The sequence below is a fragment of the Tachypleus tridentatus genome, chromosome 8 (genome assembly GCF_004210375.1).
Source record: "Tachypleus tridentatus isolate NWPU-2018 chromosome 8, ASM421037v1, whole genome shotgun sequence".
In the NCBI taxonomy this organism is placed as follows: domain Eukaryota; kingdom Metazoa; phylum Arthropoda; class Merostomata; order Xiphosura; family Limulidae; genus Tachypleus; species Tachypleus tridentatus.
The window spans coordinates 109039315-109052372 of NC_134832.1; the positions used below are offsets into that span (position 1 = coordinate 109039315).

Sequence of the window (13058 nt, forward strand, 5' to 3'; positions counted from 1 at the left end):
AAACGTCGCCAAAAGCAAAAAATATTACGGTCTTAATGATTACATTCAGTTTTGCTTTTGTTTTATTATCTAAAAGCTATTGGACATGAAAATATATGAAAGTGTGACGTGGATGTGCTACGTAAGAGAATAAATTGTAGCTGTAATGGAAGTTATTAGGTGATAAATATGATAACATACTTTGATTCATACTAGGAGGTTACGAGCTGGACACTTGCTCGCTTCTTGAGTAAGACGCTTCACCCCAATTATTTCAGTATACCAAACTGAAAAATGGGTACCAGTGGTTATCTGATGAATAATCTACGATGGATATGCATTCAATTTAGGGATAATGTGTCACCATCCTCACCCGCTTGTGCTATTGTGTTCGTCACCAACTGCTATGTACTGTTTCAGTGTGGAACGAACTTAACATTGGAATTATCTAATCCTTGATTTTATATGACAGTTACAATGAATTTAGAGAATTGCATATTGTTCCGATAATTTTTATGAATCGTTAAGTTAACCGTTTTCATAATCACAAAAGAGAAGACAAATAGTCGAATTGACATGCGATATTTAGCATTATTCATTAAAATATTAAATTTCAAACAAAAATATTAAATACTGGCTGACGAAAGTGTAAGATGTTCTATGAATAATAAAGCCAATTATCCAAGCATTTCAAAAATATTTTAATGAACGGAAAGACTGTTTCGATATAATTATAGCATGGTATTGGGATATCTAAGTATACTGATGCTCAGTGTTAACTCCAATTCTTCACAGGTTAGACAAAATGAATTTTTCTGTGTGAAATTTGAACATAGAATGGAAGAATGGTGAGAGTAGAGTGTAAAAACACAACTGTTTTACAGAGAACAATAATGTAATCCTTATGGAATTTGACATTAGGATGTATTGCTGTATCTCTTAACTAACTTATTGTACAGCGTGCTGTAACTGTGGTCTTGTTGGATTCTATGCTATTACTTCCTTTCTGAAAGCTGCTGGGAAAAGTTACATTGATAGCTATATACGATAGTTACCTTTCTCTGAGGTCATGCCAACTACACATTCAAGAGAAGGTAACTACTCCACTTATGCTGATCATAACTGACCAATGTACTACTCTTAGTATCAACAAAAGTAGCATAGGAATACGAAAAGGCAAATATAAGCCATAGAATAGCATTGATTTTGTGCAACTTGCTTAGTGTAAATATTAACGCAAAATAGAGTTAACTACATCCTGTTTAGAGAAATGTCATTTACTTTGTAAAGATCTGTAAGGAACATTTTTAAAAGAATGTAAATTAAAATATATTTCAGTTCCAGTTTGGAAAGATAAAATACTGGAAATTCCATTTGCTACAAAAAAAAAAGAAACGGCCAAAAATGCATTTCCAAAATGTATTTAAACACAGGAAAACGAAACAATTGCTTTAAATGATGTTTAGTAAGAAAGAAAATAATTAGACTGTGGTAATTTAATAAAACGGCCATTTTGATTCAAAAACAATGCAAGCAGTTTCACTATGTTTCGGTCACTGACATACAATAAAAATAATTTTTATTGTAGTAAAATAATCAAGCCAATTTTTAAACTGTTAATCAAAAGGTTTCCTATAATAGTTATAAAACTGGTTTATATTCATTGACATATTTATGTATATCTTCCATTTATATTTGGCACTCTTGTTATCTATTCAAGAAGTTACTTAAGCAGCTCATATGACCTGATGCAAAGCAAGGCCTAATACAGTGACTTTGTCAGCGAAACACTTGATACGATCGAGCGTAAAACGAGATATCTAAACCCACCTCATCATTTTCCTTATAAATATTTCTTTTCCTGTTACAACTCAATAAAATAACTGAAATGAGATATAAAATGATGAACCAAGTTTTAAAAACTCGGAACTGTATTTGTAGTAAAAGTTGCTTACAAATACCTTTTGTTCATAAATCTTAGCTTATCCTAAAGTCTTAACTGCTTCTATTTTTCAATCTTAGCTTTTGTTACACATTTATATCAACAAGCTAAGGTTGAGAAAGAGTGATTGGCTGAACATCGAAACAGCTTTTGTATTCACGTTACATGGAAACATTAGCGTTATTTTGTTCTAAACTATTTTAAAACTGTTTTAAAACCACGTGATGCTGCCAACCCACGTGCTATTAATGAACTGCTATCTGTTGCAGATTTTACTCTTTGGTTGTCTGTATGCTCATTTTATTTCGATGATTGTGTTAGTTCACTTCTCTTCATATTCCAGTTTATAATATTAAACACAGAAGCCTTGCATGGATTTAGTGAGACATTATTATGTATTCATAATTCATTTACGCCAAATAAATAGAATATACATGTTTAGAGAGCGAAAGAATTAATTGCACTAACATTTTCTTTCTTCCATACATCCTTTACTTTAGATGCAAAAATAGTCAGAAGTCGCTAAAATGTTAAAGAAACGATTTTTTAATCTAAAAGGCCTGGCATGGTCAGGTGGTTAGGACACTCGACTAGTGATATAAGGGTCGCGGGTTCGAATCCCCATTACACCAAACATACTCGCTCTTTCATCCGTGGGGCCGTTATAATATACAGTCAATCACACTATCCGTTGATAAAACGTAGCCTAAAAGGTGGTGGTTAATAGTGATGTTTAGCTGCCTTCCATCTAGTCTTATACTGCTAAATTATGGACGACTAATGCAGATAGCCCTCGTGTAGCTTTCCGCGAAATTCAAAAACAAACAACCCAATCTAAAAAAAAAAAAAAAACATTGTAAAGATTATCAGCTACTGCACATGCTCCCATTTGCTGAGATGTAAACATAGCTCTAAAAATAAAACATTGATAATCATAGTAGAGATAGTATGGATAACCGTTTGTGTTTAACAGCAAACAAACGAAGCTATCTTACATTTATTGCACGTATCCGTATATGCTTTACTCGACTCATTTCTTTCGTGTCCTATCTTTTAACGGTGGTTTCAGTGTTTTTGTCTATTACGTTAGATACAGGACTTAATTTTAAAAATTACCTCTGTATCAAAAAACAATGTTTACACTTTTAATTGTGAATGAATTTTTAGCTCAATTACGTCAAAATGACACTACATATGTTGTGTTTTGCGTCAGTTAAAATACAACTGTGACGTTAATATAAATGAATTGCTTTAAATTTTCCAAAGTTTTTATATACTAGGATGAATAAAAGGACTAAAGTAACAATGTATTTTAGAACTGTCTATTCATTCGATGAATTACACTTAGTAAATAAGTTTAACTGACAATATATTTTTATTTACAATACGAATAATTTGGTATTCAATCTTGTCTAAGAGAGTTACTGAATAAAAATACGTTTCTCTTTTTCGTCATTTATACAGTATTCGTGCCTGCTGGACATCCTTATAATGTATTGACTTATTTGTCGCTAATTTATCAGTATAACTCCTGGTATGTTTATTCCATAAACTGTTGCAACTTGGGCAATTGCACGTCGATATATTTTCGAGAGATAAACTTGTACCTCTGAAGCAAAATAGAATCTGTACTTATGTATATACTAATCCTTTCACCTTTCAAGAATTTTTAATGTGTACGGATGAAAGTAAACAAAACATGGTTAGAAACAAAATTATTGAAATACGTTTCATAATAGATAGTAAAAATGTAGTTTTTGCAGCCATTATACAGAATGATAACGTATTCGGTTTGTATGTTAAAGTTTTGCTTGTAGATACACTGAAATTACAACATTCTTTGAGGTACATATTCAATAACAAAATCGTTTTTGCATTTCGTTCTCTGGTCAAGAACGCCACGACATTATCAGTGCTTCACTCTTTCTGAATAGCCACTTATAGTATTGAATGATCAATAGTAGTTCGCTGACTGAAAAAAAAACAGTTAGTTTAAAAACTAAACCATTGTATACGGTGTTAAGAATTTAAACATCTGTATGGTTACTAATGATATAGGACTACAAACATTAATTTTAATGATACATTACGTTATAAAACGCTGACAGAATGTGTAACTCTTCTAAAAGTTTGTTTACTAACGTTCGTAACAGTTCTAGGTAAATTAGTTGCCGAAATAATATCCAATGTTCTATATATGTTGTTTGAACGTTTTGATATAACACGAAAGGACTTCACTAAGTTTTGTAAGAAAGAACCCTAAAGATCGATTCTAACTTAGATTAGTCTATATTGTTCATCATACTAATACTATTTTAAAATTTACTGTAGTGTTAATCTAAAAATAATAGTTTAGCTCTGAAATGTACACTCCAAAGTGTAAGAAGAATATCAGATGAAATACGTTTACTGTGATAGTGCTGCGTTCCTTTATATTGATTAGCATCTGAAATACATCCACACGTAAATTCGAACTTAAACGAAAAAATCTTTTCTGTATTTGGTTAAAAATGTCTTACAATTATTTAAACTATATATATATAAAATTAGTTGAGACTCTATTTTAAACATTTTTACAATCTGCTGTAGATATTAATTACTTGTTGATGGAATATTTTACTTATCAAAAGTACACTCATTTAATATTTTGTTTTGTATAATTAAAAAAAATTATGTTCATAAAAGCTACATTAAATTGTTTTTCTTTCAAAATTTAATATAAATGTTTTCTCTAGAGACTTATAAATGATAAATCAAAGAGTTTTTCTTCAGATATGCGTTTAAAAGCTTTAATGCTTATCTTAAGAATGCGATAATTATTCAACGACTTTATTGTTAAAATACTCTTTAAAATGTCATAGATGATTAAAGTTTAGATGTTATTCTGTTAAACACTTATAAACTAGTAAAAAGTACTATTTAATATTACAACCAGTTCATTATATTAATTAACATATTTACCAGAATTTCACTCTCAAAAGAACTTTACAAATTAAACTTTTTTGTAGGATTTTCTTCCACGTTATAATGAAAGACATCATTTCAGACGCACAAAATGTATACTTTATCTCCTAGCATGCTATATAAAAAGCTATAATTGTAAAAATTCTGAATTAATTTCAGGAATCAACATTATATTTTTAGTTTATATTAATCACTTAGAGTTGAGTTCATACCCCCGGTGGGAAGAGCCCAGATATCGCTTTATGCACGAAGTATGATAAATGAGAGAATTAATAATACTTCACTAAAAACAACAACAAGAAATTAATTTAAAAAACGTAAGCCTAATTCCAAGATAAATAATCAATCGAGCTGAATTTAAAAAAAAATAATATCAAGGTTTATAGAATGAAATACGTAGTTAATTTGATGGTCACGAGGGGACACTTGTTCTTGTTCATGCTTTCAGCTGTTACATTAATCAAGTTCCAGTTTAAAAAAGTTAGGGTAGCTCTTATAATAATAAATATTTATTAGGTAGCATTAGCAATATAAAGTAAGATTAACTCTAATATGAGTCCCATCCTAGCACGTTTGTCTGTGTGCAGTTTAAGTAGCATGGAATGAAATTGATAATAAGCTTTTTTTCTGAAAAAAAAAACAACAAATCGAAAACACCAGTTGCCTTTCGTATTTTAAGGGATACATCTTAGAAAGTTAAACAAATTAGAATTCATGTATTTGTTTCTATGGACATCTAGTATTTGAAACCAATAGGTATTCTCAGTAAAAATAATCAAACTCTCAAGAGTGCAACATAATGTTTAAAAAACAATAAAAATATTCCCAGTTGATTTGTATTTTATTCGTTATTTATACCTTATTTTTAGAAATAAATCAGTTATGTATATTTTTAAAGTATTTTGGTATTCTTCTTTTTTCTTTCATTCTAGATTCATTTCATTTGATGCAAGAAACCCAGACTTAGATTAACTATCAATTTGCAAAATTTCTTTTCTTCTTTGCACACTATCATGATGGTTGGACCTGGAATGTTGAATGATGCATACGAAAGTTGGCAGTGTAACTTTACAACCAAGGCGTCGGATTTGTCCTTCACATCTAGAGATTGTGGGTTTCTCCTGTGGCCGACCATAGAAACAGTTTTTATGTTTGAGAACGAAACTGAAACCAAAATGGAAGGCTCTGAATCTATGTACTTGCGATTTCGGGACCTCAGTCGGTTTTGGATCCAGCGAGTGTTGGTACCTATCATCTCTTTTGTCGGTGTTGTGGGGAACCTCGTGACTATCATAATCATGACTCGTCGGCAAATGCGGTCGTCCACTAATAATTATTTGGCCGCATTAGCTGTTTTCGACATGTTGTACTTAATGTGTATATTTATTCTGTCTATTGCTCATTACCCAGGCTTGACGGATCCCCAGCATATTACCTATTGGCGACTGTGGCCGTACGCCTTGTTGTTGACCGATGCTTGTAGCAATACTTCTGTGTGGCTTACAGTAACCTTTACAATAGAAAGGTACATCGCCGTGTGTCACCCAATAAAAGGGAAAGTGTACTGCACTGAATCGCGAGCTAAAAAAGTAGTTATTGTTGTCGCTCTAATTTGTTGCTGCTTGACTTTACCAACTCCATTTGAATGGACAGTTATAGAGGTCATAGATCCCCTGACAAACAAAACTACAGTGCAGCCAGATTTTTCTGATTTTGGAATGAACATTCTCTATAGAAATATATATTATTGGTTATGCGTATTTTTATTTGTTTTCATACCCCTTGTGTTACTGACCATATTTAACTCGTTTTTGATCAGGTCAGTGCATGCTTCCAAACTTCAGCGCAATACGATGACCAGACGTCGAGATAACCGAGATTCTTCCCGGCAGGAGAGCAGGATCACAGTCATGTTGATTGCTGTTGTGATCTTATTCATGGCTTGCCAACTACCGACTGCTGTCCTTCTAGTGTATACCACGTTTCATCCTCAAAACGCTATAACTCTCGGCCTGGGGAACATCTTTAACTTTCTAATGGCTATTAATGCCGCTGGGAATTTTGTCTTATACTGTCTTCTCAGCCAGAAATATCGGCGAACTTTTTTGCAGATATTCTGTCCCTGTCTTAAGACCAAGCTTGTCCGACTCCATTTGGACTTTCAGACTACCAGCTACACCAATGTTGACGACAGTCCTAGCGTCTCCAGGAACGTCAGCGCACGCAGATCTACACGGGGCATAAATAGCGTTCAAGAAGGAATTAATTGTAACACCGGAGGTCGCTGTAGTCGAGAAAATTCTCGAAAGGCCCAACGTAGTCTTGGATACCAAACATCAGGAAAGCGGGTTAATTGTGCTACACGCAGCAGCGGTACAATAAATGACAGTGGAAAACAGAAAAATGAAAGATGTATGAAGTATTTTCCATTTCTTCACCAGAACTGGCATTGTGTGACTCGGAAAAAACAAACCTCTGAAAAGGAAAGCGAAGAACAATCCATTCCATTAAAAAGCGGAAAGCATACCATATGCTTGACCAAGCAGGATGGAATTCTGAATCACTGTGCATACTCAGCTGTCTGAAAGATTCTGTCTGAAAAGCTCAAATAATATATATATATATTCAATGTATCCGCAAAATATGATTGGTTTTGAGAGTATTAAAAAGCCAGCCACCACTTCTTATGTTACCAAAGTATACTTTAAAGGAAAGTTTAACAATGATTTGAACTTTTTCAAATAATTTCCTTTATATAATAAAATGTACAAAACACAGTACTTTTTGAAACACTTTAATAGGCTGTCGACTGAATAACTGACTTTTGGTATTGGTGAAGAAGATAATTGTAATCCGAATAGACCGACGAAATAAAAATAAGGCTTATTAAAGGCCCACTCATCTTTTTTCTTCTTATTGTTTGACCTCAAAGGGAAAATGTAAACAATAGCAACCTTGGTTTCTTTGGTCAATAGCTTTCAAAAGCTAAGACAGATTTTGTCTAAAACAGTATATGTCAATAAGGGATTGTTATCATGATAAAAAAATAGCAGCTCACACTGGATGACAGAACTATTTAATCAACTTAAGACTCCAGATAAAAGCAGCATCAGTTACAATGAACTTGGAGAGATTAATGATACAGTGTCATTCAATGGATCTTAATATGTCTTTAACTTTAAGGAAAGGTAGAACTTTTTTTTAGCTTTATCATGTGTAACTAATCTCTTTTTACACATGAAAAATAACTAAAGATTATTCAGTCTCTCTGTGTGTAGTCTGATTGAGAGTGAGCGCTTTTGTTTTTTTGAAGTCATTAATGTTACCGTAAAATAACCAAGCTTATGTATTAATTCAGTAATAAAAGGAAGAAACTTCATGGTTGTGTATTTAAACAATTTACCCAAAATTGCTAAGAAGTATATTGCTATGGAAGATGATTCTGAATTATTTAGTTTTGATAAATATATCACGTTTTCTTTGATGTTAATGAGCATATATGCATATTTACATACATATGTGGAGAAAGCTACAATTGCATCTATATATGTGTGTGCGTGTGAATCTAGCTGTTTGATATCCAAACTTAAGAGATCAAACAAAAGTGTACATGAATAAGTGTCTGTTTTGTTCTTAATATTATCCGCATTTTATATCAAATATAGCTAATACAGGCACATCTTTGTATTTTTGTATGGTTACTATCAAGGTTTTGAGAATACTCTATGTAAGGGAGGAAAACGCTTGTAATATGTAGTAGGTGCTTGACCTTAAGTGGTTTTATCCAGTAAATAATACAAATAAAATAATTTACTTTGCATGAAACTCTAAACATGCTTAAATGAACTTTAAAACAAATCTTAGATATAAAGAAATATGTATACAAATATTTCACATGAAAACATTGCAGAAAGACTGCTTGCATTTTTAACAATATATTGTGAAAACGTAATAGGATTCAGGTTGGTAGCAGTCAAGGATAATGGATCGTCGAGGTGTGATTTAAAATGTGTTCTAGTTAAAGTTTATATCTATTAATTTAATAATAAGTGTTCAAATTAATTTATTTTGTACGTTTCACTGCACATATGAGGCTACAACATGTTATACTTTGACAGCTTGAAAGATACACACGTTGTATTTTATTTAGAGTTACTTATAATTAACATAAATCTATTTTTTATCTTTATTCTTTTATACATAGCTCATATCTATCTTAATATTTTTATATTCACACAATATATTATAATTACATAAACTATATTCAACAATCCACCTCATATTCAAATACAATATGTATTATAACATTTTCGTGTTCATTTTAATAATTTTAAGCATTTCACTCTTTACTACTGCAGTGGAAGTTTCCAATAAGTAGAATGTATAATAAAGCTTAAACTGTTCTCTGAGTATTGTAGGACAGTGTTAAAGAGAATTTAACACATATTAATAGAGCTCTTTAGACTGATAGGGCTTAACGTATTGCGTTGTTGAATTTCTATCATACACGCTTTTTTTTTTCCGAACGTTCGTATCAAGCCAGTTGTGGCCCACGTGCTTGAAATCACGAGCAAGTGTGATTGCGACGTTACATCACGTTGATTTTATTGAAAAAAAAAATCGTGCTCCAACTGCTTCGAATTAAAGATGAAAGTAAAAATATTCCGACTGTCTGATGAATACATTATCATGCAAGGAACATATATCTTTTTATCAATAGATTTCTAGTTAAGAAATGTAGCTAAGACCGAATATCAGGAAATATTTGTTAGACACTTGATAAGTTCTAGTTCACAGTTAAACTACTGATCGAATCAGAGTTAACTTACTTGTCAGAGTTGTTTCAGATTACCTTATAGTTTGGGGTAAAATGTAATCCCTGTGCGTATGTGACATCAGTATGTCAATTTGTCTGCATACAAGTTATTTTTGTGTTTAAATGTAGGTAATGTGTAAAGCCCTTGCGGCAGCTCATCCCTCATACTTTAACTATACTTGTAATGTCGACGCCCTAGGCTTAGGAAGACATTGGGTCTTATCAATTTTACGTTGTTTATCCTTGTTCATAAAAAACAACAACTCAGTCTATGAATTGAACGACAATATTAACCATACCATTCTGAAAGATGTTTTATTAATTACGTCTTCTGCCAATCATTCTTTGATGTTTTACGTGTGTTTGTTTTAATTATTTACCTCTAGATATCACAATTCTCAAACTAGTTTAGACTAATAAGTAATGATTGGAACGTAAATTCCTTTCGTATAGTGGTTTTATTCGAATTTAAACTAAGTAGTTATTAATTCCATAATATAAGTGGAAAATAATGAATTACACACAGATACATTATATTATCATACTTATTCATTTTGCATTTTTCAATTTTACAGAGTCATATTGTAAAAGAATATTTGTGCGTGAAATAGCTCAACACTAAACTATATGAACACTTTGTATTTAAAAGTTTCTTGTTGTTACTTAAAGATTTTTATGTATTTTGGCTGTTGTATGGAAATAAAATTTGTGTTAGTGTTGTGAATATTGTTTTTATTTTTACTCACATACTACAGGACTTCCACTGATCAGTGCCGTTTTAATAGAAGGTACTAAACACAAATAATATATATATATATACATATTTATAATTATTTCATTTTTCAAAAAAATATTTTCTCTTACATTGAAACACATAATTTTATAAACGTATTTTCTCAGTGCGTTGAAACTTCTCTCAGACCGTTAGAAATTAAGTAAAGATTAGTTTTTTAGCGAACCTGTATACATTTATACAGGCCTTGAAAATATTACATTAGCTTCAAACTGGCTGTGATAATGCAAGCATATATATAAATTGTAAAAGTTTTATAGACGCTGGAAAAAGTTTATTTGACAGAAACAGTGATATGCAGTTAACTGCATTTTAGTATCAAAACAAATTAGTATTAGGCTTACAGGAACATAGCCATACACTTTAGTGTGTGTTTTTTAAAACAAACTAAAACAATATAAGAAGTTTTGATTGCTCATATGAGTGTCAAAATATTAATATATATTTATAAATTTAACATAAAACGCATTTTTTGTTCTTAACCTTTTGGAAGATGATCCAGTAACGTTTATGTTGCTGGTATGTATCTCTATGAGTTTGTACGGAATAAACGCTTTAGTATAACAACCTATATCCTGTTAAATAATCGTTCTATCATTACAATAGCAGGAATTTATTACTCACCTACAAAACAAATAGACTTAACTTTAATTAACAACATCTTTTCCCACAATCAAAATACCATTTTAATAGGAGATTTAAATAGTAAACTTATCAACCTTGGTTGCAACCCCACAAATATAAAAGGAAGACTTATCAACTTCATAGATGAAAACAACATAGCCTTTCTAAATGACGACACGCCTACGCATACCACGTATGCCACTAATACCAGTGAATACTAGACATATGCCTAAACTCGTATAACACGAGCCAAAAACTAGTTAAATTTCATGTGAGAAAAGATTTAGACAACGATCATTTACCTATATGGTGTGTCTTCAATCTCACCCCCAATAAAAATACAATATGTAGAAAAGAAAAATTTGATGACATAAAAGCAAATTGAAAGGAATATAAAAAAATGAGACCATTGGCTACCAAACAAAATTATAAAAACAGCTAAAAATAAAACAGATATTGATAATTACTGTCAAATTATCACGGAGTGCTTTCAAACCGTAGCAAATAAAGCAATATCAAAACAACAACATAAAACTATAAATAATGCATGGAAACCACACAAACAACTAATAACACTAATCAAGCACAGACGACAATTAAGAAGACAATACACAGATACAAAAAATAGCAAATTAAAAACACAAATAAATAGAATAAGAAACAAAATCAGAGCAGAAGTTAAACTAATAAAACAAGAAAAATTTGACGATTTCTGCACCAAACTTAATGAAAAAACACATCCGAAACAATTTTGGACTCACATAAAAAGACACAAATGGAGACACAGCAACAAGAAAATACCCATCACTAGAATACTATAATACCACAGAACATACAAATAAAGAAAAAGCCAAAACATTCAAGCAACAACATCAAAACACGTTTAAAACACACAACGACCCAGGCGTGAACGCATACTTCTATAACAAAGTAAACAACTTTATAACGAATAAGAATGAACTATTTGAACCACTTTTTCCAATCAACTTACATAACTATCAAATCAACAACACAAAAGAATACACAAACACAATATTCGTGCAAGAACTCATAGAAGCAATAACTAACACAAAAAATAAATCTTCAGAAGAAGATGGTATACAAGCCATTCTTCTTAAAAAAGGCACTCCGACATTATTTGAACATCTCACAGCAATTTTTAATTTATAACTATACCCTCGTTATACATCGGTTTCTTGGAAACATGTAAATATATTAATGTTCTGTAAAGAAAGAAAGCCAACCAATAACCCAAATAGCTACTGACCAATCAGTCTGATCAACTATGTAGACAAAATTCTTGAGAGAATAATCAGTAACAGACTCTCCACATTCCCACAGATAACATCAAAATTACCAGAACAACAAAGTGGATTCTGAATTTTCTGAAATCACTTTGTTCTTCTGGTAATTATTGATAGTTTTAATAAACGAGAATGCACTGTCGCTTGCTTTCTCGATATTGAAAATACATTCACCACTGTATGACATAACGATCTCCGATTCCGAATGCAAGAAATGGGTCTACCGCGTGGAACACTTCACTGGCTATCTAATTTTCTGGAAAACAGATCATGTAGAGTAAATTTTGAAGGGACGTTCTCTGAGAGTTTAAGGAGAGGTAGTTAGCACTATCCTATTCATTATGTACGTGAATAATATGCCTTTAAAAGATCCAAATAATAGATACTCATCACAGTTCGCAGACGATGTAGCAGTCTGGAAAAGTGCACTAATAGCAGCAATAGCAGCTACAAACATACAACCACAATTAAACACAAGAAGTGAATATTGTCAAAAATATAAAATCAAAATAAACACAACTAAAACATAATTAGTAGTATTCACTAAGTTATCTAAACAAAAAAACACAACCTCTGATCCATATGAATGGAGCACTCCTTCAGACTGCTACATTTGCAAAATGTTTAGAATTTACA

At 31.5% G+C, this 13058-nt stretch overlaps 1 protein-coding gene across 2 annotated transcripts in view; it reads left to right on the forward strand.

Annotated features, from left to right (window-relative positions):
• LOC143223183 (thyrotropin-releasing hormone receptor-like) overlaps positions 1 to 10425 on the forward strand; it is a 65427-nt gene extending 55002 nt beyond the window's left edge. For both annotated transcript variants that reach the window (XM_076450764.1, XM_076450763.1), the window contains one exon: positions 5818 to 10425. In XM_076450764.1, the coding sequence (XP_076306879.1) occupies positions 5899 to 7470 (1572 nt within the window). In that variant the 5' untranslated portion in view covers positions 5818 to 5898 and the 3' untranslated portion in view covers positions 7471 to 10425. The remainder of the gene's footprint in view (positions 1 to 5817) is intronic.
• Positions 10426 to 13058: the final 2633 nt, after the last annotated feature.